Source organism: Dermacentor silvarum, chromosome 2 (assembly GCF_013339745.2).
Source record: "Dermacentor silvarum isolate Dsil-2018 chromosome 2, BIME_Dsil_1.4, whole genome shotgun sequence".
NCBI classification, from domain to species: Eukaryota; Metazoa; Arthropoda; class Arachnida; order Ixodida; family Ixodidae; genus Dermacentor; species Dermacentor silvarum.
In genome coordinates this window covers 220,954,844-220,980,172 of record NC_051155.1, presented here as the reverse complement: position 1 = coordinate 220,980,172, position 25,329 = coordinate 220,954,844, and the positions used below count along the sequence as shown (strand labels likewise).

Here is a 25,329-nt window from a genome sequence, read left to right as displayed (position 1 = left end):
AGCTTGCGTATATATATATATATATATATATAAAGTGTCCTAGCCAACGTTAGCGAAGCTGCTCTACGAAGCACAATATTAAAACAATATCACCGACGATTACGATACTCTCTAATGTGAAATTTGAGCGCAGCTCCATACGTGTTTTCATTTGGCGATATTGGCTGGCGCGGACAATCTGTCTCGTGCGGCACGTTGCAAACGTGTAGCGAAGTGTGGCGCGACTGCCTCGCTTATCTGGAGATCGCCAGAGGCAGCGCGTGCGTCGGGCGCGATTCACAGCAGCCGCCGCAGACAGACCTCCGCTCATGCAGCGCTTTGTTTCTATATATGGTATGGGTGGACGCGCTCACGGCATGCGTTATCGATGGCGTCATCGGTGAACAAACGACGCGCGCTACTCTGGCGCCATCTCGTAGCGGTCGTCGCCGTAGAACCCGTCTTGCGCGGCACTACGCGTTTCTTCTCACGCTTTCGCCATACCAGCCTCCTCTGCTTTCCGCCTCATGGTTTCGCAGCGCCCTCCTTCTCCGCTGTCCTCCTCGCGCTTATTTAACCTTGTTTTTTTTTCGTCGAGCAGCTTGGCTAACGTTAGCTGGGGCACACGGTATATATAGGGTGTCCCAGCTAACGTTAGCCAAGCTTAAAGCTTTATGTACGTTTATGGCTACGGTGTTCGTTCATCTGTCATCTTTCACCACCAAGCTAACGTTAGCCAAGCTTAAAGCTTTATGTATGGTTATGGCTACGGTGTTCGTTCATCTGTCATCTTTCACCACCAAGCTAACGTTAGCTGGGGCACACGGTATATATATATATATATATATATATATATATATATATAGGGTGTCCCAGCTAACGTTAGCCAAGCTTAAAGCTTTATGTACGGTTATGGCTACGGTGTTCGTTCATCTGTCGTCTTTCACCACCAAGATAATGTTTGTATACTCTTTACTTGGCAATTACAAAAGTAATAATTAAACAAATTAAACAACAGTGTAGCTAACGTATACGGTGAAACAGGTTCTAGTACACTTTAGCTACCGTTATCTGGGACACCCAGTATCTAATTTTCGCTCAGTATTGTACTCGAAAGATTGAAGGAGTACTGACATGATATTTTCGACTGTCCATTTTGCGCATTAAATGAAAATCCGGGACAACTAAACCCTAGAAAAAAAATTAAGAAAAAAAATGCTGGCAAAAGCCCCATGGCGTCCTAAACAATTTAATACGTTTTCTACAGCCAGTTTTGTCGGACGTCATGACGCTGCAGAAGGTGGTCACGTGGGAGCAGGACATCGCGACGTTTCGGCACTCGCTCCGGCTGCCTCGGTTGCCTCCTGTGCTGTCATGAGGCCCGATGTAGCAGCACAGACGACCTTTCAGTTGGCAGTCCGCGTTTGTGTTGTCCTGTTCGTCCCTGCCTGGTTCCATGTTCGCACACTTGTCTTTCAGTAGCGCGAATCCCTACCGACTTGCTCAGCTATCAGTCGTTCTTATACTGAATTACCGTATTAATGTTCAGTTACATCCCGTTAGTATACATGTACCAGCGTGGGAATTCGACGACATTGTACTCTTTGCAGTAAGTTTACGTTCTTAATTAGCAATGCTATGTATTACGTTGCTGTAAAATTGTGAGGCTATTTGCTTTTGATCAGCGGACGGGAGGAGATGCATTGGCTATTGCCGAGATTATCTCACGTTTGCTCTGGCAATTCTTTTAGCCGAAGCACTTCACGCGCTTTTGATCAGCGGACGGGAGGAGATGCATTGGCTATTGCCGAGATTATCTCACGTTTGCTCTGGCAAATTCTTTTAGCCGAAGCACTTCACGCGCGTTTATATCATTTGGAATGTTTGACGCCGTGTTATATGCAGAGACATGCTCATTCACTGACGTTCTTTCACGTGATCACATACTCATTGGCGCCGCAATATTAGTGGAAGGAGTGGTGCATGCCAACTTAGTACACCAATAAGACTGCGCTTGTTCACGTTGCGTCGACATTTCCTCCCCTTGCCCTTAAAAAAAAAAAAAAAAAAATGGAGGACGCTTAAGCTTCGCTTTTCAGAGTGGAACGCGTTAGCATTCAAAGATCCCTGACTGCTTCTTACGCTTCTCCTTCAAATGCAGCTTATGTAACCGTAATGTTTACCGGGAAACGCTGGCGGCGAACGCTATAGCACGAAGGCGAGCTTTCTGGTAGAAACGCGGCTTCTTGCGTGGGCCAATCCCGGAGGTAGTGCACAGCCGTTCCAAAAAAAAAAAAAAAGAAAGAAAATACATCATTTTCAGGTTTCTGTTATTGTTTCGCACTTTTAATATTTCAATCTGATAAGATTGAACATAAAAGGCATGCGCTGTTGGTGTTTTGTTTCGTGACATTTGTTTGTGGGCTGTCATTCTCAATATTCCGAGGAATAACTTTGTCAGGAATGTAAGACAAGGTATAAGCAACTTTAGTGATAGAGTGGTGTGGAAATATAACTCGCATATACCGCATGTCATATATAGCAAGGCGTGGCATATACCTAAATATATACCTAAATATATACGGGAATTTTAGCTCATGGACAACTCCGCTGACGCCGACAACGGATTTTCTGCGACACGGGGCCCTTAACGCGTGAAACAAATGTTGGCTTTGACGTCTAATAATTATGCATCATGAGGGACGCGATGGTGGAAGACTGCGGAATAATTTTCACCTCCTGGGGTTTTTCAACGGGCACCTATAGATCGAGCGGTTTTTGCGTGTCGCGAGCGCATTTGGGTACGGGCCTTCGTTTGGAATATCCGTCCTGTCCTTTGCCTTCGGGAAAGAACTGGCAAATCGTATGTTCTCGCATCTTCGCCGACGTCACGACCCTGGCACGTCACACGTCTGTGAGCCGTTTACGCGCGCTTGTACCTACTCGTGGAGCCATTGGTCCGGGTGTCTCTCGACCATAATAGCTTTTCCAGCATGTGGCACTTTCGTATCGGTCAAGTGCGCCTGGAAATTACCGAATCATTTCTTCTCTGCGTATCGAGCTTGCATGCTTTTATTTTTCCTTCATTTCTTATCGCGCCAAAGTGAGCTTGTATACGCCGAACGCCGTGAGTGGAGCGCGTTTGCCCCGATAATGCTTATCTCTCTGGAGAGTCTTGTTGCCTAGCTGACGACCGTTTCGGCTCTCTGTATAGACGGCGGGGCTACGGTATGCAGAAAAAGATGAAGAAACGATCGACGGTCGTCGCATGCTCTTTCATTAGTATGTTTGTTCGCGCCGATATCAGCGCCATTAACCGCAGGCATACCCTCCAAGGCGCACTTCAGGACGGAGACGTTGCCCCCTCACGTGACTACATGCTTCACACACACTTACATACTATCGCGTGTAGCGACACAGTCGGAGCCACACGTACTTACCAGATTTCATAATGAATGGCATCGCGCCACCTGCCACGTAACTCGCTTGACATTATACTTGCAGCAGCGTCCGTGTTTACGTTCCCTGCATATCCAGCCTGCAGTCTGTACATTAAAGAAGGCGTCATCGTCATCATCGTCATCATTAGCCTATAATATATGTATATACATATTTGTCACTGCAGGGCGAAGACTCCTCTTCTTTCGATACCGAGACCCCTGTCTCGCACTAACTGACGCCAATTATCTGCCGTCCTCTATTTTCTTGGCACCCATTGTGTAAATCTAATAGACCACCAGGTATGCCGTGGCCTGTACACATCGAAAGTGCATGCGTCAGTACACACGCACGCACACACACACTGGGCGATGCTGGAGCGTGTACTGTCATAGTGTATGGCTTCGAACGCACTGGTAGGGACCCTATCACCGGCTGACTGGCGAGATCTTAAAGAGACACTAAAGGCATATATTAAGTCAACTTGGACTGTTAAAATATCATTCCAGAAACCTCGCAGCGGTTGTTTCGTGCCAAAAGCCTTCGTCGAAGAGAAAATCGCGTCTGAAGGTTCCGCATAACTCTAGCGCGATTCAAATCGCCCGCCCCCGAGTGGGAATGGTCACGTTGCATACGCCATCACTGCCCTTTACTGCCCTCGGTGAACAAAAACGGCGTCCGACAGACGGCGCTACGGTTGTTTGCCCAAAACTCAAATGCGCCGTCATGGAGAAACGTATTTGCCGCTGCAGCTACGTCAAGTGGCGTGGACCGTTCGAGCATCCCGCGACATTACATGGACTTGGAATTCTCTGCTAATTGCAGTCTGTGTGAGTTTCGCGGGCTAGCAATACAACGCAGCACTACGCGATAACGAAACTACTGAAACTCGAAAGCGCGGGCGGCGCTGAGTCGAGCGAAAACGAAACCTTTCGACCGCCCGCGTCGTTGTCAAGGGTAACGTCAATGAGTTCTTTTACCTTAAAATCGAGTACAACTGGACAAGCAGCATTTTCTTCCGTCTTATAATGCAATGCAATGATCTTTTTATTACGAGTGGTGGAGTACTAGTGACAGAGTTATAACGAAGAGTGGCTACGTCATCGGACTAGTGCGCGAATGTCCCGGGTGAGTCGCAAGTCGTGCCTTGCATTTACCTCAATTTCTCGATTATTAAAGCTTTGTTTGCGATAATGTAGACGCCTTAGACGCCCCCGAGCGTTAATCAATATCACTTAGCACGTCAATCGCTGCGCTTGACGTGCGTTTTGAACGGATCGTATTAAAATGTGCTGTATAACAGTAATTAGTTGTTGATCCCTCAAAGAATTCAAGCTTCGTACCATAAATATAGTCAACGTACAGCTACCTAACACACAAAAACAATTAAGAAATAAAAGCGCGGGGCAACATATTGTTGGCACCTTGAGTTACAGCCGTTCGGAGTGATACATGTGCAGCCGAAGCCAAATTTATCTCACATTGTCAGCAGCTCGCCCTTCGCTTTCAATCTATGCCGTAATGCATACTGTTCTCCCTTGCATTAATAAGTGTTATGCCTAACTTTATTTATTCTTGCAATTCCATCGCTCGTACAGCTGTCTTGCGTTTCCGTTGAAGTTTATCTGGTATCCCCACAAGGTATCGCGCTACCTTTAGTTGGTGCAGCGGAGAAAACTTGGCGAGGTGCCCCTTGCGTGATAACATTGAGGCTGGGGACATACCAAATGAAGAAAAGTTTCTTTTTTTTTCTTCCCCCTTTCGCCTAGTGCTCATTCTTTTATTATTCTTCAGGTTCCTTTTCCCCCTCAATTTTCGTTCTTTTTCTTTTCATTTTCGCAAAATGTCAGAAGACAACGTATGCCTGTTTGCGTCATGCCTTTTTCTTCGCGTAGTCCGTGCGTCTTCACAATACGTCACTGAAAGTTCCCACTGTGTTTATACTCTTTCGTTTCCATTGTGTCGCTTACCGATTTCCGAGCCACGGTGCTTAGGCACGACATCCTTTTATTGTAGTATCGATAGCGAGGGCATCGCATCAAGGGCGCTGGGATCTGTTCGCGTTGGTTTACCCTATTTGCTCGATTTAATCGCTACTGCAAAAACTTGACGAACACCGTAAAATACTTTACACCCTTAGGGATACATTGCTGTACAACACGCCTTCGTCACACCCTCAATGGACACGCACGCTTGGTAGACACGTATACTCTTAGATCTCATCCTCAAATCTGTAGAAAACTACCCACATTTCTTTCGGACACATTGTTAGTGAATTAAATAATTAATACATATCAGTAATGTTGGTTAAAAGAGTCGCTAAAGGTTTTCGCCCTCCTTTTTGCGAATTCACAAAGTTGGGGGGGGGGGGGGGGGCAATTAAGAGATGCACCTATGAGGTGCAAAATAGAGATTAACATTTGCAGCACTGTAAGCACCCACAATGCCCGAAGGCAGACGCACGCTTGTTCCTGCGTTTTTTTTTCTCTTTTCTTTCTTATTTTCTTTTTTTTAATACAAGGAAACTTCAGTGTATATATTGTCACGAGCTCTTCCTGTCCTCTGTTATGAGAGCTCGTGACAATATATACATTGCAGTTTCCTTGTATCGCGTGCGTCCCGCCGACGCAGTGCAATGTAGGGGACGTGGCAGTTAAATTTCATTTTTTTTTTTTCACACGTGGGGGCGCGTGCCGGTATAGTATAGGCGTTCTTTCTTTGCAAATATGTAGTACAGGGCGCCTGGCCATACAGAGGTAACCTGAACAGGTGGGCTCCGTGTGTCCCAATATACGTTAGATACTGGCTTCTGAGAAGCTAACTCGGTGCTTTTCGAAGAATAGGAATGTATAAATGGGACGACCATGGTGCGGCCGTCAAAGGGGAAAAAATGGTTCTGCGACACGCGATGAGTGCGGAAGACGGCGATATTGTGGAGATTGTAGATGTCGCGTAGCCTTTCTGTGTATCGCGACCAAATGTATGATGTAAAGGTCGTGCTGTTGCCTTCATTGTCATCTGATTTTCCGTTCTTGTCGAGTCTTCACGTAAGTTCCTGATAAGTTCTTGCCACCGTTTGCACTCTTTTTTTTTCCTTTTTTTTCTATTTACGTTCACGTTCTCACCTTGTTTACGTTGCCGTGCACACACACACACACACACACACACACACACACACACACACACACACACACACACACACACACACACACACACACACACACACACACACACACACGCACGCACGCACACACACGCACACACACGCACACACACGCGCACACACACACACACACACACACACACACACACACACACACACACACACACACACACACACACACACACACACACACACACACACACACACACACACACACACACACACACACACACCGAATGTAATACCACATTTTGTACAGAATTTGAATATTTGGGTATTGTATTATATATTATATTCGAGAATCAAGGGGTGTAGTGGTTTAGGTGTTTTTCGATCTTACATGACCAACAAAACCCCGACGCTGGCGCTGCTCCGTATACACTGTACCACGCCTAACTCTCAATTAATTGCGCACGTGACAGCTAATCTACACCTCGTACGCAACTGCGCGGATTCGCTGGCGCGTGCTAAAGGGGTCCCAGGTATAACCTTTGCGGTGGCGTTAATGGTAAGCCGGAGCGCTCTGTGCGAAAACTATATATACCAAAATGCTACCGTTACGGTCACTGCCCCATGCAGACGCCAACTGTCCGTACGCTAGCCATACTGCCAAAGCGCATGTGCCTATGGCACCGCCTGGGAAACGCGGTAAGAACCTACGCTAAAACATTCTGCAAGCGAAGGAAACATTGCTTAATGACCTGGAATTTAATTCGACCGCCGGTGTTCTTTCGTCAGACTGTGTCTAAACGGCACGCTCTCACATAACACGCTCGTTCCCTTCACATGCTGACCCTTGCTTCTGTAAATTTTTGCGCGCAAACAAACAGGGACGAATTAAAGGAGACACAAGGACGAGCGCTTCCTTGTGTCGGACGAGCGCGTCCCAGATTGCATTCCAGATAGCAGAAATTGCTAACCTACAGCGGTGCTCATCATACTAATGTAGCACTAGACACAATGGGCAATGTCGCGTTTATTCGGGCCTCATTTTTCGTCGGATCCATCCACTTGCAAGGCGAGGAACGGAGCCATCGTCAGCTTCGGCACGCTGGGAAATTCCGGCCTACCGTTACATCCCAAGTCATCGCCCACCGAGGGCCCTCAGAGGAAAGCGCTCGTCCTTGTGTCTCCTTTTCTTCGTCCCTGTTTGTTTGCCCGCAAAAATTAAAAAAAATGAATCTGTTCCAACTAGGCCGACTCGCAGTTATGCTCCTTGCTTCTGCTTTACTTCTGCTTCATCTGTTGTGCCATCTATGGTTGCCCTCCGATCATATTATATCGCCAGATAATGTCGTCTTTTCGCTGCATCAACCGCCCGCATGAGCAGGGGTCGGCCTTCGCCAACCGATGTGGAATATTTTCCACTCCTTCCCTGGCACTGAGCTCGTCGCAACACTGCGCGCCGCCCACGAACGAGCGCGCGCGCGTGCGACATCATTCAAAACAACCCTTGTTTACTGGAGAAAGCAGCCCATGCAAACAACGGGCTTGATGCGATAAGCAATCGAGAGGCGCGAAGGTCAGCCGTTTCTCAATGTGCTGCTGCTTCTTTGCTCAGCATCCTGCCATTTTCTTTTTTATCTGTATGTGTGCGTACGCGCGTGAAAACAACGCGGTCACTCACTTTCCCTGTCGTCTTGCAAAGTCGCTGCTTTCCCTCTTCACAGTCAGTTCGCGATAAGGGTTGAAGGGCGCCGGCACCCCTCTGCTGCCTGCGTGTGTATGCTCTGCATCAGTTTTTTGCCGCCTGCGTGGTGTGTCCGAGCCTTAACTTATCTCTCCACAGTAATGCGCGCGGCAGCCGAATAGACCGGAAAGAAGGGCTCGACCCTTTTTGCGAGCTTGACAGGCGGTGTCCGTCTGTCACGAGCTCGAGCGGATACCGGTACAGTGTATACCCTCACGGTTTACTGCTCTTTGTACGCAGTTTCTTTCTTTCTTTCTTTCTTTCTTTCTTTCTTTCTTTCTTTCTTTCTTTCTTTCTTTCCCCTCTTGACGTTGTTTTCTCAGCCGGCGCGCCTATTGCAGATAACGTGATGAATTGATGATACGAGACAGTTTTAGTTTAGCGTTTCTCGACTTACGTACGCTAAACGCAAACACTTTACCGGGACGTTAGGGTGTGCGTCACATTACGGACTTTTAGTTTAACGTTCGAGAACGTAAACGTAATATACGTAAGTGGACGTAGCGCCATCTCTTGCCTAAATCAACAATCAATTCCTGTCTTGGCTACAAGCGAGTCACATGTAGCCGAGGAAGTGGCCAATCTGTTTTTGTGTGCGCGAGAACGTCGCGAAAACGATTCAGCAGCAGGTTCTGCGTCGCACGTCCTGTTCGTGTTCACAAACTCATGGCGCGCTCAAGTGTTCTTTGGGACCCTTTTTGCTTGGCTTACCTAAGCTGACACGACATTGAAGCAATTACGATGCGCGAGCGCGAACCAAGACCCAGGTTGTATGCAGCCAGGAATGGGCTCCTCAAAATTGATGCCATCCTAGACCACACGTTCCGTTGCCTAATTCCGGTTTGAAAAACAAGACATCCCTGTTCTTGTGAAAGCGTTGCAAGTGCCGGACTACGCGACAAGCGCTCAAGGAGTGAGAGTGTCTGCCCAGGAAGCCCTGTGCATGTGCTTGCGTCGCCTGGCCTACCCGAACCGCCTCTGTGACTTACAAGACTTCTTCGGTCGCCACTACAGCGTCATTTCAAGTGTGTCGAACAAAATGATGTTCCACATTTCACATATCTTAGGAACTTTCAAACAGTAAGAGAGACTCGGAGCTACTCACCTTTCAAGCTAACACGAACAGATGACATACTACTATTCCAATACGGGGTTTATTTTTTTGCACACCGTCTGCCACCTGTAGCAGACGACGCGCGCTGCGGAACCGTTATACTGACCGCAGCGCCAATTTTGCGTCATGACGCAGAGAAGCGGTGAACTGCACTCCAGGCGGGCCTCGGCACACCTACCCATCTGGACACCGTAACGTTATTATTTGTGTGTGTGTGTGTGTGTGTGTGTGTGTGTGCATTATGACACTAACGCGCACCGACAGTGAACGCTTCGGTGGTCTCACCACTACGACGTCTCGATGCCAGCATTCGAAGGGACGCTGGCATCAAGAAGCACTACCAACGCCACCTAGGTGGCGTTGGTAGTGGCGTTCACCGTACTCAGCACAGCGGAGCGTGGCCTTTGCAATTAGCTCTGAAAATGTTTCTGAAGTTGATCGCGGAGGCTGCAATTACGACGCGCTGTACGCGCTGATTTGACTCGGTGACGATTCAGTTACGTGCTTTGTCTTGCGCGTTGTATTAGTGTGTCAGTTACGTGCTTCGTCTTTCGCGTTGTGCTAGCGTGTGCAGCGTAGTGCAGCTTCCATATGCACGACGGTTGCTCATGGTCATCGACGTTGGTAGTCGTGATGGAGGAGACGTGCCACCAGGCGTCAGCGTGGGTGCATCAACGTCTAAGGGCGCTTTAGCCACAAAACACCAATAGACATTATATATCAATGTGCAATAAACATTACACTACTTCTGTGAAGACACGTTTCACTTTCGTGTTCTATACCGATTCCTATATAAGAGGGATCAACCACATTTTTTTTTGTGTGTGTTTACATTATGCAGAATCGAGGCTGCCAACTTACTTTCAAAGACATGATTGGTCGTTCATGGCGAGATGCGCTAGCAGAAGCTTGCATCTCTGACGCAGGGTTCTTCCGCTGAACACCTTCTTCCTCGCAAGTTCCATGTCGCTTGGCGGCAACTGCAGACTAATTCATTCCCTTGCCTCTATATGTTGCATCTCTTTCATCCCACTCTATACCCTTCCTACTGCCCCTACTGTGGATCCGAACCAACAGTCTATCATTCCACGTGGGAATGCTGTAGTCCACGGGGCATTCCTCCTATCCCCAACCCCACCCCTTCCTCTTGGGCGTCTGCATTGCTCAGCTTAGGCCGGCAGGAACAGCAACAACTGGTCCAGCGGGCTCTCAGGGTCGTGCAAGGCAATGGAGCCCTGGACTGAGGGCCCCACCCAACGAGGAAGAATTACCTTGCCTTTGTGAATAAAAGTTTATTCTCTCTCTCTATCCATGTTCTTCGCAATTTCTTGCCATTTTGACGGATTTCCAAGCGGGTTGGAAACATTCACTTCACGGAGAAGAGCTAAATCGTCTTTATCGGTGAAGCGCAAGCGTGTCACACCTGTTGATGGTACAGCCTCCATTTTGTAGACTGTTTTCCAAGAAGAAACTCGCGTTAAGGTATGTTCAGACTGCGGTCGTAGCGTTAGCAAAGCGCGCATCTGTCATAAAGACCGCATCGCGCGTTACAAGCGTTAAGATCGTTAACAATGCTCGTCGTTCACATTCTCAGTTGCATACGTTACGCATCTTAAGACCGGCCAATCAAAACATCAGCTGGCCAGTTGCGTCTCAGTGGATTTCAACATGCTGCCTGTAAACAGACTACGCACACAACTACGCACACTACTCGAACTACGCACACACGCAGCCATTTCCGTTGGGCCGTTGCTCTTACTGGGGAGGCTGGTAGTCGCGTCACCGGAAATTTAAAACCAAAACTGCGGCGTATCTGTATGAAACGTAAAAGTAGCGGGCCTTCTAACAATTACGCTCGCGTGTGTGACGACTGTTGCGCTCTTAACGCTTCATACGATTGTAGTCTGAACAATTAAGTTGCGCTTTTTGCGTTTGCGCTTCCGCAGTGTGTTCCGAAATCAACAGTAACAGTATGGCGACAAAGCTATAGCGGGATTGGTATCAGTCGAACATATTGTGTCACACCAGTTGAAAATGGGATTCCAGCGCCTTTCTAGCTTATAAAGCAAGGGCAGTAGATGTATAAGGAGCGTCTGGATGTTGGGAAAACTGCAGTTTGAATTTTTCTCAAAAGTATATTTAGTTTCAAAGTTATGGAGGGAGAAAGAGAGGGCTAGAAACAATCGGGCAATTCGCTTCAAGAGGGGCACGACGCCGGCTCACCAAAATAAGAAGGGAACGGGAAAAGAAAATCGAAGGAAAGGAGAGGCATTGTCAAGCGGATGCAAGGGAACAAGAAAAGAGGACTTTCTTCTACGCGCATTAACGTTTCTGCTTTGGGAATGGACAACTTCGGCGGTCTTCATTTGTGCTTTCTCCCCCGAGCATGTCAACCTGCCGTTTGCGATGAGATGAGAGACCGTCGACTTTTGTTTTCTTTCCCGCTCTTTCTGCCTAAATCTCGACAAGTGTTGCACTACAGACTTCCTTTTTCTCGCCAGTGTTCGATGTATATACGCAGTCTTGCGCGCTTGAAATCTTGTCGCACGTAACGGCTAGCTTTTAAAATCCGGCGCCTGTAATGGTGTGCGGATAATCGGATTAGGTAATGCATTCTCTTACTGGATATCTTTCTATATATGAACGAGGGTTGCCGGGAGGAGGGAGAAAGGAGGAGAATCTGGGGCGTGGTCGCATGTGGCGGTAAATGAAAGGTCGCTCATCCAGGCATCGTTTTAAATGAGGCACAAGTAAAAGAAATGTAACTTGCTCTATCGTCGCAATGTCAGCGAGAGGCGTGTGGCACAAGGAGAACGTGCCAAGTTGGATTTCTCTTGTAGTATAGTGCAAGAGTATACTCTCTGTTTCGTGGTTCCTGTACGTCGCCATTGCATAAACAACCGTAAGTGGGTGTAGTGTCTCCAGGCGGGTGACATATCACTGACGTGTGAGTGGCATATCGTAGTTATCATCGGAACGGTCTTTCTCGTCGTTAAACGGCGTTGTCGCCGCCATCCCCCTGAGCATTGCCATCGCGTCGACGGCAGTGGAGGCCGCGTCGGAAAGATATATTTCTTCTCCCTCGCGGGAAAACGCGGTGGTGAATTTTTCCTTATTTCGGATGGCCGCTTATTTCCCAGAGAGAGAGAGAGAGAGAGAGAATTGAAGGGAAAGCGTTATTGTTGCGTGCAGTCCGTGACGACGTTGTATACGCGTTTGCAGGAAGATTTGTACAGTTTGGCTTTCGCCCTCTCTGTATGATGGTGCATGCCTCTTTCGCTATCCGTTGTTGCATGCGCGTGCGTGTGTATGTGTGGAGGGGGGGGGGGGGGTGAGTTACCGTAGACGCAAACAGGCAACGAAGCCAGAGAAAGCGTAGGAAAATTAATTATTCTGCTATAATTGAAATGTATTAATGATAAGGAATATGGAAATGAAAGCGGGCGAAAAGACAACTTGACGCAGGGGGAAGCCGGACCCACATCTTCAGCATTTTATTACCAATAAGCTACCCCGGCAACGTCCTCCCGTCTACTTTGGCGGGTATGTGAGTATGTGTACTAGATCTTGAGAAAGAAATTTACAGAAAAATAAAATTGGGTTGGAGTTCATACGACAGGCATTACCAAATCCTGACTGGGAGCTTACCACTGTCGTTGAAAAAAAAAAAAAAAAGTGTACAATCATTGCATTCTGCCGGTGCTAACATATGGGGCAGAAATTTGGAGGTTAACAAAGAAGCTCGAGAACAAGTTAAGGACCGCACAAAGAGCGATGGAACGGAAAATGTTAGACCTAACGTTAAGAGACGGGAAGAGAGCGGTGTGGATCAGAGAGCAAACAGGGATAGTCGATATTCTAGGTGACATTAAGAGGAAAAAATAGAGCTGGGCAGGCCATGCAATGCGTATGATGGATAACCGGTGGGCCATTAGAGTTACAGAGTGGATGCCAAGAGAAGGGAAGTGCAGTCGAGGACGGCAGAAAACTAGGTGGGGTGATGCAGTTAGGAAATTAGCAGGCGCAAGTTGGGATCAACTAGCGCAAGACAGGAGTAATTGGAGATTGCAGGGAGAGGCCTTCGTCCTGCAGTGGACATAAAAATAGGCTGATGACTAGATTTATAGCACTGAGAGTGTTAGGCAGCGCCACTGACGGCCATGGTGGCGGATAGGCACCATACTTCCAACCGCAGGCGTCATGTAGTATACATGAACTGAGGAGCAGGCAACTACTGTTCTCTGAACCCTCGTGTTCTACCTAATGACTTCAAGACTGCCAAAGTCGAGGCCCTCGATGTGTGTGTTTGTGGTCTCATAAAATCCTCGGCCTGTACTCTACCTCACCAACGCCCTGCAGTCCCGCGAAAACTCGGCCTCTCAGTAAGGAGAGCCGGCTGCGCTTCTCGGAGGACGGAAGAAACAGGACTTGATGTTTGCGCGCCATTTTTTTTCTTCTTCTTGGGTTTTACGTTCCAAAACCACGATTTGATTATTAGGCGCACCTTTGTGGGGGACTCCGGATTAATTTTGACCGCCTGGGGTTCCTTAACGTGCACCTAAATCTAAGCACACGGGTGTTATTGCATTTCGCCCCCGTCGAAATGCGGCCGCCGTTGCCGGGATTTGATCCCTCGACCTCGTGCTTGGCAGCGCAACACCAAAGCCATTCAGCAACCACGGCGGTTGTTTGCGCGCCGATATAATGCTCTCGCGATCCTTCATGCGGGCCTCGGTTGTCGTGCTAGACGGTAATGCTTATCGCATTAATTACCGTCGAAATTAATCGTGAGAAGGGTTCTGCCGGTATATTTTCTTCTGATTCTTGTTCGTGGTTGGCAGATGCGAACAGTAGTAGCTTGTGACTGCATTTCAGGGTGTCATTTGATGAGGTAAAGATATAGGAAGGTTTACGTAACTTATGCGGTATCTGTAAATCTTTGGTGAATGTGACGAAGATTGACTTGCGCTTTGCTTATAGTTTTTTTTTTTTTTAGTCCAATGCATATACTTCCTGGTCGTCACTACTTGGCAATTCGCTTTTGATTGATTTCTGCTCTGACCGTCTGTACGAAACGAACAGTGATGTCTGCATGCATTGTCTGTAGCCTGTGATTGATTGAAAGTACTTTATTAGATAATGGGGAGGCGCAGGTACTCTGTGGGGATCAGCCTGAGAGGCGCAAGCATGTAGCCTTTCCTGTGCAAATTGTAATTCTGCATGCAGCTGCGTATCTTTTTTTTTTTTCTATTTTGTTTCGTTGCTTGTTTTGCTTCGTTGCGTAGGAAACGCTTCCGCTCCCATATATTTCTGACCGCAAACACTCGCTAACCTTCTATCTCTCTCTCTCTCTCTCTCTCATTTTTTTTTTTTTTAGACAAATTGAAGTCTATATAGAGTGTGTTCGCCTAGTTGGGGCGCCGGACCGCGTCCTTGGCGTCGACCTCGGGATATAAACTAGCAGATCAATAACGCACCACATAACGACGCCAGCTTTCTCGTACTTTGCGCCAGGCCCCTTTTGGCGTGCTACCAGAAGAAAAAAAAAAAAAAAAAAAGAGCGGCCTATCGTAGCCGCATTTGTTTTGATTTACGAGCGGACAAGCCGGGGCAAAGTATAGATGGCGTAGCGGGACGGCTATACCGTCTGCCGGTGTCACTTCGTGATTGAGCGGCCTCGTCGAGTCAAGGTCCCAAGAGGATGAACTTGGCGACACTCTCTGGTTCCGAAGCGCACCGGAAGCACGACGTCAAGGAAGCCTAACTTTGCCATCCTTTAGGAATTCGACTGCCGGCCGCTGACATGGCCGGGCCGTTCTTAAACGACCCGCTGCGGACAGACACTAAATAAGTCTCACCTAGTGGACTGCTATTTTGAAAACTTCTCCGTGGCTGCAACCCCCTCCCCCAACCTACCCCCCCCCCCCCAAAAAAAAAAAAGAAAGAAAAGAAACACCCTGAAGAGATTGCTTACAAGCCCACCATTTGAAGACCAAATGGATACCTCTTACGTGAAAGTGCAGAAAGTTTGACAGCGAGACAAGAACACAAATACAGTCCTCGTGTATTTGCGTTCTTGTCTCGCTGTCAAACGTTTTCGCGCTTTCCCATCGAGATGATTCAAAACCAACTAGCCCAATAAGTTACGTTGTTAAGGTTACGTGGTTACATGTTACGCGGTTATTGTATATACACATCCATTCTTACTTTCCTCTTCAACCGTCGATTTTTTTTAATTATTATTTATTATGTCTCCTTTCCTCATCCTCCCCTGTGCAGATTAGCAGGCCGTAGCATAGTCGCCCAGGCCGGCCTACGCTAACTTTCCTGTATTTTTTCTTTTTTTTTTGCGTAAAAAGGGAAGCCTGTCATCAATCCGAGAGTGAATGTTGGGAGCCCTTTCTCCAGTGCAGACTGCCACTTAGAAAGCCGGCTATAAACAACCGCATGCAAGCGATGTCCAAGCAACAGCAACAAGCGACGCTACAGGCACACCCTGTCGCGCTGTCGTATTCGTGGTGTGGAACAACCACATGTACGCGAATTTACGAAAAAAGTCGCGACAGATTTACATTGTTGTCTTATTAAATACTACCGCGGACCTGTAAAAACTCAAGCGTACCCCGAGGTGAACGATTTAGCCACGGTGTATTAGATCTGTCGAGAACCGAGGGGTCGCAGCGGAGCGCCAGAACAAGAGGACCAGCTTAGCAGGCTTTCAGAACAGACTAGCGCGTGCCGTGCTTGCCGCTGGCACGCGCCGCCCAACTTTATTTTTCTCGTCTGTCGCAGCCGGCCCCAAGGCGCCGGCCGAGAACGCTGACCTTAGCGTTCGCGCTTAGCAGCGTCGGTGGGCGCTACAAGGCCCCCCGCCTAGACGGAACGGCGAAATGGACTCGTCGACGAGGCAGAGATGGGGCTGTCTTGGTGTCGAGCATATCGACGGGTGCGCCAGCGACATCCGCGGGGAGCTCCTTGGGAGGCGTTTCGACGTAGGCTGGTTTGAGGCGGTCCAGCGAAACGACTTCTTCGCGGCCATTCAATAGAATGGTGGCGGACTTCTGGGTCTTGTGGAGGACACGGTATGGTCCGTCGTAGGAGGGTGTAAGAGGAGCCTTGATAGCGTCTCGTCGGAGGAAGACGTGGGACGAGGACTCAAGGTCCGGGTGGACAAAGATGCTGTGGTCCGATGACCGAGGTGGTACGGGGCGTAGGTGCTGAATGCAGTCCTGTAGGCGTTGGAGGTACTGTAGCGGCTGGGGCGAGGGGGCCGAAGAAACGAACAAGTCTCCAGGAAGCCGCAGGGGTGCACCGTAGACGAGTTCGGCCGCTGAACAGCCAAGGTCGCGACGAAGGACGGCACGTAGGCCGAGAAGCACCATAGGAAGGTGGTCGACCCAGTGCTCTCGATCCAGGCGCGCAGTGAGTGCAGCCTTGAGCTGGCGATGGAGCCGCTCAACCATGCCGTTGGCACAGGGATGATATGCAGTGGTACGGCAGTGCTTAGTGCCAAGCAGGCGGTTGAGTGAAGTGAAAAGTGTGCAGTCAAATTGCCGGCCGCGATCAGTTGTCACGATGCTGGGGCAGCCGAAGCGGGAAACCCATGCTGAAACGAAGGCTTTGGCGACCGTTTCTGCAGTGATGTCCGGAATGGGCACGGCTTCGGGCCAACGGGTGAAGCGGTCGATCATTGTCAGAATGTAGCGACAGCCGTGAGAGTGAGGAAGTGGTCCCACCAAATCAAGATGGACGTGGTCAAAACGGCAGCCAGGGGGCAAGAACGACTGTGTGGGAGTCTTCGTGTGGCGGGTCACTTTGGCGGTCTGGCATGCGAGGCATGAGCGGGCCCACTGGCGAACATCGGTGTTGATGCTTGGCCAGACATACCGCTGTGTAACGAGGCGCTGCGTGGCTCGGACGCTGGGATGGCAGATGTCATGAAGTGATTGGAACACCGCACGACGGAAGGCAGTCGGAATGAAGGGGCGAGGTGTAGCCGCTGACATGTCGCACCAGAGGGAGCCAGGCACAAACGGGTGAGGAACGAGTTGTAGACGGAGGGAACGGGGATGGTCACGCAGCGCTTGCAGCTCGGGGTCTTCCATCTGCGCACGAGCTAGACCCTCCCAATCCACAGTCGATGTAGAAGTGCCGAGGGAGGTGATGCGTGAAAGTGCGTCAGCTGCCTCGTTGTCGGTGCCTTTGATGTGCCGGATATCCGTGGTGAACTCCGATATATAGGCCAGTTGACGAACTTCACGTGCGACGTACTTGGAAGAGTTTGTACGGAAGACATACACCAGAGGCTTATGATCAGTTAGAATATAGAATGGCTGGCCCTCCAAGAAGTGCCGAAAGTGCTGGATGGTGGAGTAGATGGCGAGCAGCTCGCGGCCAAAAACGCTGTAGCGAGTCTCGGCAGGTTGGAGCTTCCGAGAGAAGAAACCCAGTGGGCGCCACTCGGAGTTGATTTTCTGCTGGAGAACAGCGCCAATGGCCACACTGGAAGCATCCACCATGATGCGGGTTGGCACGTTAGTTCTCGGGTGTACGAGAAGTACCGCATCGGCAACGGCTTGTTTAGCAGCCCTGAAAGCAGCGTCAGCTTCGGGAGACCAGGAAATCGCAGATGAGGAGCCCTTGGTCGTGCGAAGAAGGTTAGTCAGTGGGTGTAGAAGCGCAGCGCAGTGCGGAATGAAACGTCGGGAGAAATTCACTAGGCCGAGGAACTCACGCAGCTGGCGTAGGGTAGTGGGTGCTGGGAAGTCTTTCACGGCCTGGACGTGAGAGGGCAACGGACGAATTCCCAGCTCCGAGATGTGGTGGCCCAGAAACTCGAGCTCGGAAGATCCAAATACGCATTTCTGGGGGTTGACAACCAGGCCAAATTGTTGAAGGCGTTGAAAGAGTTCCCGGAGGTGACGCTCATGATCTTGTGGATTGGGACTCGCGACGAGGATGTCGATGTAGGCAAATACAGCCGGGAGGCCGCGCGTTACCTCGGCAATGAATCGTTGAAACGTTTGAGCTGCGTTGCGTAACCCAAAGGGCATGCGCACAAACTCAAACAGGCCGAAGGGTGTAGTAATGGCTGTCTTCGGGATATCGGCCGGCTCAACGGGGATTTGGTGATAGGCCTTGACAAGGTCCACCTTACTAAAGATTTTGCATCCCTCCAAATGGCCTGTAAAATCTTGGATGTGTGGAAGGGGGTAGCTATCGTGGACCGTGTGAGCGTTGAGTGCCCGGTAGTCACCGCACGGACGCCAGTCACCCGGTTCTTTCTTGGGCACCAGATGAAGCGGGGAGGCCCAACTGCTGGACGACGGGCGAATAATACCTAGCTGGAGCATGTGCTCGAATTCCCGTTTAGCAACGTCCAGACGCTCACCGAAGAGGCGGCGCGGACGGGCTGCGACAGGTGGACCACGTGTGACAATGTGGTGGGTGACGCTGTGCTTGGGAGGCTGATTTAAATTGCAGGGCCTTGTCACCTCAGGGAAGTCTTCGAGGATACGAGCATACGGGCATGTTGGGATCAGCGTGCGGATGCCGGTGGGAGCGACAGCCGACAGAACGCCAGGGATCGAGAGGCGCGTCTTGCTGTCAATCAGGCGATGGCGGCGCATGCTGACGTCAAGGTCGAAATGAGTCAGGAAGTCGGAACCGAGGATAGGCTGATGGACGTCGGCTACGATGAAGACCCACCGGAATGTGCGCCGCAGGCCTAGGTCGAGAGTGAGGGACCGCAGACCATACGTGGCGATGGAAGTAGAGTTTGCCGCGCGGAGTGTAGGTCCAGGTGACTTAGAAGCGCGGTCACGCTGGGAGGACGGCAGTACACTGACCTCGGCACCCGTGTCTACAAGGAACCGCAGGCCGGAAATGCGATCCATGACTATGAAAAGGCGGCCGGGTTGTAAGGCGAGGTCACATGCCGCCGTCAGTGATCTCGCGGTGCGTTTCCCGACCATTCGCAAGGGGACTTGCACTGACGGGCGCGGTGCTGGAAAGTGCGATGGTACCAGCAGATAGGCGAGCGTCGAGGACTGCGCGAGCGGCAACTGGTCGAGGAAGAAGGACGGCGGCTGGGACATGAGGTGGAGCCGCGCTCGTCATGGGAGGACGTCCGAAGGGCGTCGATGGAAACGGCGAGCTGGTCGATCCGGGACTCTAAGCGGGCCATGGTTGAGGACTGTGGCGTTGAAGAGAGGGCGGCGACTGAAGGAGAAGTCGCGTCGTGGATTCGATCAGCGAGCCGGGCGAGGCGGTCGAGGGACAAGTCCTCTGTAGTGGCCAAGACAAGGCGGGTGGACTGTGGTAAGCGCTGCAGGAAGAGCTCCCTCAACAGCGCACTGTTCGAGTCGACGTTGCTTGTGCCCAGGAGCTGTCGCATGCTGTTGAGCAGCTGGGAAGGGCGGCGATCTCCAAGGTCCTCGGAGGTAAGCAGCTGCTGGATGCGCGCGCTCTCAGACGCCGTGGTACGTTCTAAAATGCTCTGCTTCAGTTGCTGGTATGGGGCAGCACTCAAAGGTGCAGCGATAACGTCCGCCACTTCCTGAGCCACCTCAGGAGACAGGTTGCAAAGCAAGTGGCGAAACCGCGAAGTCTCCGAGGTGATGTTGTGCAGATCGAAGGTGGCTTCGACCTGGGCGAACCAAACCTGCGGGTTGTGGCGCCAGAACGTGGGCAGGCGGAGCTGTAGAGCTGCGACGTCCCGTGGGCGCGAGGTAGCGTCAGGCGGGAGGTTGCCTGAGGGCGGGAGGTTGCTGGGGTCGGTCATCTCTTAGGCCGGAGTCACCACTGTCGAGAACCGAGGGGTCGCAGCGGAGCGCCAGAACAAGAGGACCAGCTTAGCAGGCTTTCAGAACGGACTAGCGCGTGCCGTGCTTGCCGCTGGCACGCGCCGCCCAACTTTATTTTTCTCGTCTGTCGCAGCCGGCCCCAAGGCGCCGGCCGAGAACGCTGACCTTAGCGTTCGCGCTTAGCAGCGTCGGTGGGCGCTACAGATCTAGCTTTAATACGCTGTCATCGGCAGTGGAAATCCGTTCCATGCCGCCAGCCTGAAAAGCTGTGGCGCCATCTGGCGAGCAAAACTTTAAAACACTTCCGCGGCTCTCGGTGGCGTCTCAGTAGGCCTAACCGCGTCAAAACAAACAACGGATCTCAATTATTATAACAAGACGGCGCCGACACTTTGTCCTCGGCGCGAGATGAGACGAAGCGATTGCTGATTTTACTATATTTTTTGCTGTCACGGCCGAGAGCAGTTTGCAAAGAGCAAAGTAAGATAGAAGCGGGCGGGTTTTTATGTTGTTGCGCAATCGCGCGGCCCCCGGCGGAAGTCGCCGCTTCGACTTCTGGGCGACATGCGAAATTTTCTCGTTCGTCTCAAACCAGCAACGCGACCGCAAAACCTGTCGCGCGTCGCTCGAAAATTTCGTTCATGCGGCACTCCCACGGAAACATCACGCAAGCTACGACTCATGTCGAATGTGGCATTCCACTTCCAACGTGGCGTTGTTTACAGAAGCCACGTCATAGCCACTGCCGCATCCGGGTATTATGTCAGGCTTTCGCGTCGCTTTGCCTTACACTGAGCACGAAGTTAGGAAGGTTTCTCAGACAGAAAGCTTTGCAGAGACAAGGCCTGTACAGTCTGCTCGACAATGCAGGTGACGAAAATGTCACGTTATGTCACGTTATGTCAAATGCCAGGACGGTATGTCACGTTGCTTTAGCGCTACCAATTGCGAATGCTCCGTGTCGGCTGCCTTGCAGCTGTACATTCTGACAATACCAAAAACGAAAAAAAAAAAATAGAGCGTTTGCAACCGACTTTATTTTGTGTTCAATTTCAAAAGGGAAAGGAACACGCGACTTTGGCCTCCGTAAGCCGAATCTAAACCGGGGATTGAGTACCGCGCGCTGTGGGGACTTTTTGGAAGGGAGGGTAAGAGAGAGAGAGAGTGCGGGAGGGCGTGGGCTGCCACAAAGCCCATTTCCGGGTTAGTATACTACTCAGTAACGAAATAAAATGCTATGAAAGCTCATTGGAGCTACGATTTTTTACGTTGCGGTTCCTGCTTGTGTGAAATAAATATCTCTCCTGGACAGGAACCTTCATTTGGGGGGAAAAAATGCTTCTCAGCACAGCCAACTGCTCATTGCAGCAATGTTGAAAGAAAAAAAAAATGCTATGCCAAACTAATAGCGTTCCCTAAATTTGTTTTCTTTTTCCAAGGAGCTCAAACGGGTCCACGGATCTAGCTTGGCAGAAGGTGAAAGCAGGAAATACACGTAGAGAGTCAGCTGTTATCTAAACTGTGGAAAAAGCGACTATTATTTCCGAACGGAAATCTTCTGGAACCGTACCACTTCGTTCGAGGAAGGAGGTTTTCTCTCTCTCTCTCTCCTCTGCCGACGCATCACGCGTAGGCATACGCGCGAGTGACGCCCACATCTGTTCGTGCCAGGTATCGGCGTACGTGCCTGGGAGGTTGAGGGTGGCAGGGTTGAGTTGCGTGCCCACTGCTAAAGGACTTCCGCACTGACCCGTAAACAAAGGTGGGCGACCCTGCAAATTTCTGGAATGTCACTCTATGCACAACGGCCCATGGGCGCAAAGGCTTATTCGGAGCTCCCTGTCTTTCCGTCTATTCCTCATCCCGCCCACTAACCGGTATGCACTCGCGATGTCCCTTCACATGTACCGATAAATTGCGCTAATAGCCAATATTGTAAATACTGTAAATATGCCAAATAGTCCCTCCTGAGCCCGCCCTTTTTAATGCACCCCTCTTGTTCAGATGTCAGCCATCGCCGGTGTGGTCAGCAGAATTCTTTTATTCCTCGATCTCTTCCTACAACCACATATAATAGTCGCTTCTTCCGCAATCAGATCCCTGCTGACGCGGATGCACAGTGACCGCACGTACGCGACCCAACCCGATGCGTCAGCGTCGGGTTGGGCCGCGTCGATAAACAAAACGGGAGCCTGGTTGTGGCTGCCACACCAACGAATAGCCGTGCAAACTGGATCCGCACTGAAACCTGAGTGAGGTTTGCGGGGCTCCCTGTCCTGTGGCTTCCGTGACGAGAGAAACCCTACGTGCACAACAAGGTTTATGCCATGCGATGGTACATACAGTAGAGCAAAACAACAAAGCAGGGTGTGTTGCAAATGGGGGACTCAGCATTGGAACTCAACTGTAGTCTGGGTGTTTTGGTTACGCTGAGCCGGTCGGTTACGGAATTTCTAAGGTTCCTAAGTTCCACGTAGTGTACGTCTTGACACTTATAAGCGTGCGCTTGCCCGAAAATGAGAATCCCTACGTTTAATCTTTCTGTCCGACAAAACGAAGCAGACTGCATAGCCGTATATGGATGATAAGGAAACGTGACTGGGATGAAATTATGTTTAAGGTGCTACAACTTTGTATAGTTTCCTGCGAAAATAAATAGACGAAACTCCGTCGCTGTGGTCGCTCAGGTGCCATGAGAACGATGAGTTCCCATGGCAACTGAGCGTGGAACGTGGTTTTGTCTAACCTTCGTGCCTGTAGACCTTCCTGTGGCGTTGCTTATTGCGTTTTTATCTTTTGAGCGCACAAAGGCAACGTGCGCACACGCCTAATCATTGCGAGTTACGGCCGTATTTGCACGTAAATAACGCGACACCGAATATAACGCGAGTGGTGGACTTTCGGTCTCTCATAAGAGTATGTTACGATATTATAACGCGAAGTGCTGCCGCAGAGAAACAGGAATCGACGCATTAAAGCGGATGCCCGCAGGGCGCTTTATTCGTATACGTTGCTGTGAACTGCCGTCGCAAAACACAGTGAGTGTAAGCACAGTCTACTCGTTCTCACTGCTGCTGACGTCACTGTCGGCTAAAACGGCGTTGTCCTCCATGTCCATCAAGGTTAATAGACAGACACCACTTCAGAAGTTCTCGCGGCGCAATCGAAAACGGCAGAGCCTGGCTCGATTGTGCCACAGAGCCACAGTTCCCTCTAGTAATTTTGTAAGAAGCTAAGCTGCACTCAGTTCACTGATCCGCTTCCTGGAATTCGGTGAACGTGGAATCGACACAGGAGCGCACACACTGACGATCAGCTATTGTCAGCTTCTGTACCGACAGTCTGCACCCACTTTGCTGTGGTTTGAGGTAGGGAGGGAGAAAGGGTTTGAATAGGTGTTGACAGTTACATACTAGGGTGGAAAATATCCACGAGCGACTCGGGTTTAGCCAGGCAGCCCAGTCTGCACCACCGATTTCAACGGGCGCAGTCGTTTCGTCGTGGTCAGTTTCCCATCAGCCTTTCGCGCAGACGGTCCACCACCTTTCTTGCGACTTGTAGCCGCCTAAGTCGGCGACAGGTTTCGCGCGAAGCGGCCGTCACCTGGATTTTTTTTTTTTTTTTTTTTTTTTTTTTTTTGCTCGCACCAGGCATGTATCGGATTTCGTCCGTTGGCTCCTGTCAACCCTTATGTGACGAACGATGTGCAGCCGAACAGCAGCAGTGCTCGACATCGTGTTCAGGTGACCGGTTCGCCCTGCCGGGTGCTTCCTCTTTTGTCATAGAATCGGGGGCTGAAACGCGCCGCTCTCATTTCTACCCTCGCTTTGTTCAACGACGCGCCAGTGTTCCAACGGCTGCGCTCCGAGCACCAGTCCGTTGTTGCGGCCGTTGCTGCGGTTGCATGTGTGTGCGTGCGTGTTGTTGTAGATTCTCCGGGCACGGAACCGACTGCTGGGCTTGATTGGTACTTAGTGGATACCGTTGGGGAACATTGCATTGCGTAGGATACAGAGAAGAGATACCAAGAGAACACTTCGTGTATGCATTTTTCTTCGTCTCATTCTGTGTCCTCGTCCGACGCGCCGCCGCGGTCTTTCTTTCTTTCTTTCTTTCTTTCTTTTTTTCATGTTTCTGGACGCAGGAATGCGTCTACAGAAAACAGGGCCACGATAACTACCGCGACATGTTGTATCGAGTACTACTAGATTATGTATTATTAAAGACAAGTAGTTCGTAAGAAGGGTTGCTGAAGTTTAGCTGTGAGCGTTTTTCCGTGTCCCGTCTTTTATGCCCCTGCGCCCCCCCGGCAAGCTTTCCTAACCAGTTTCGCTCGCAAGTGGTGTGCGATTTCTCAAGTGGCGATGCCCTCTCGTTGCAGGCGGCAGAAGGAGGAGGTCGTCGTGTGGCGACAGGGGTTGGCCCGGCGGCTGGCCCCGTTCATGTAGCGGCGGGCCCATGGCTGGTGTCCGGCTCGGGGCGCTGCTGCACGCTGCGCCGCCGCTCCTGCTGCTGCTCCTTGCGCTGGGACCGGCACCGGCGCTGGGCCGAAGCGCCGCACTCGTCGCCGACCACCACTGGCCGCCCGAGCGTGAGTCTCTTTTTTTTTTATTCTCGGCGTGGGCCTGTCCGGTGCCAGAGAATAACCTAACTTACCGCGGCCCTTTGGTTTTGGCGCTACGCCTGACGTTCAACTAATCTCCCGGAAGCGCCCCGGGAGCTGGCACGCGCGGTCTGCGCGTTCTTGCAGCAGCTGGATTAAGCGGCTTTGTCAGCCGTTGTTCGCGGGTATGCGCAGCATTCCTCTGCCTCGTCTGAAAGGGGCCTGCAACAGTGCTCGGAATCTGTGACGCGCCAAAGGAGGGCACAGATGCAGCGAATAGCGCTGGACACTGAACGCGGTTGTCCCGTGTACACGATGATGTCTTTGTCAGTTCGTTACAAAAAAAAAAAAAAATGCTCTCTGAAATCGGCAAAGTTGAAGATTGGGCGAGTTGGTGTGGGCGTACTTGATAATGGAAAGCGCAGTGATTCACACAACACGGAAGAAGAACACGCTCACGTTGCGCTTCCCATTAGCAAGTATGCACTCTGAAAGTTTGAAGTGCTACAGGTTTCTCAGTGATGGTTAGCCGGCTCT

At 50.5% G+C, this 25,329-nt stretch overlaps 1 protein-coding gene across 2 annotated transcripts in view; it reads left to right on the top strand.

The window, feature by feature from the left end:
* Positions 1–25,329, top strand: part of LOC119442694 (insulin-like growth factor 1 receptor) — a 178,640-nt gene that overhangs the window by 59,774 nt on the left and 93,537 nt on the right. For both annotated transcript variants that reach the window (XM_049662322.1, XM_049662321.1), the window contains exon 2: positions 24,571–24,780. In XM_049662322.1, the coding sequence (XP_049518279.1) occupies positions 24,648–24,780 (133 nt within the window). In that variant the 5' untranslated portion in view covers positions 24,571–24,647. The remainder of the gene's footprint in view (positions 1–24,570; positions 24,781–25,329) is intronic.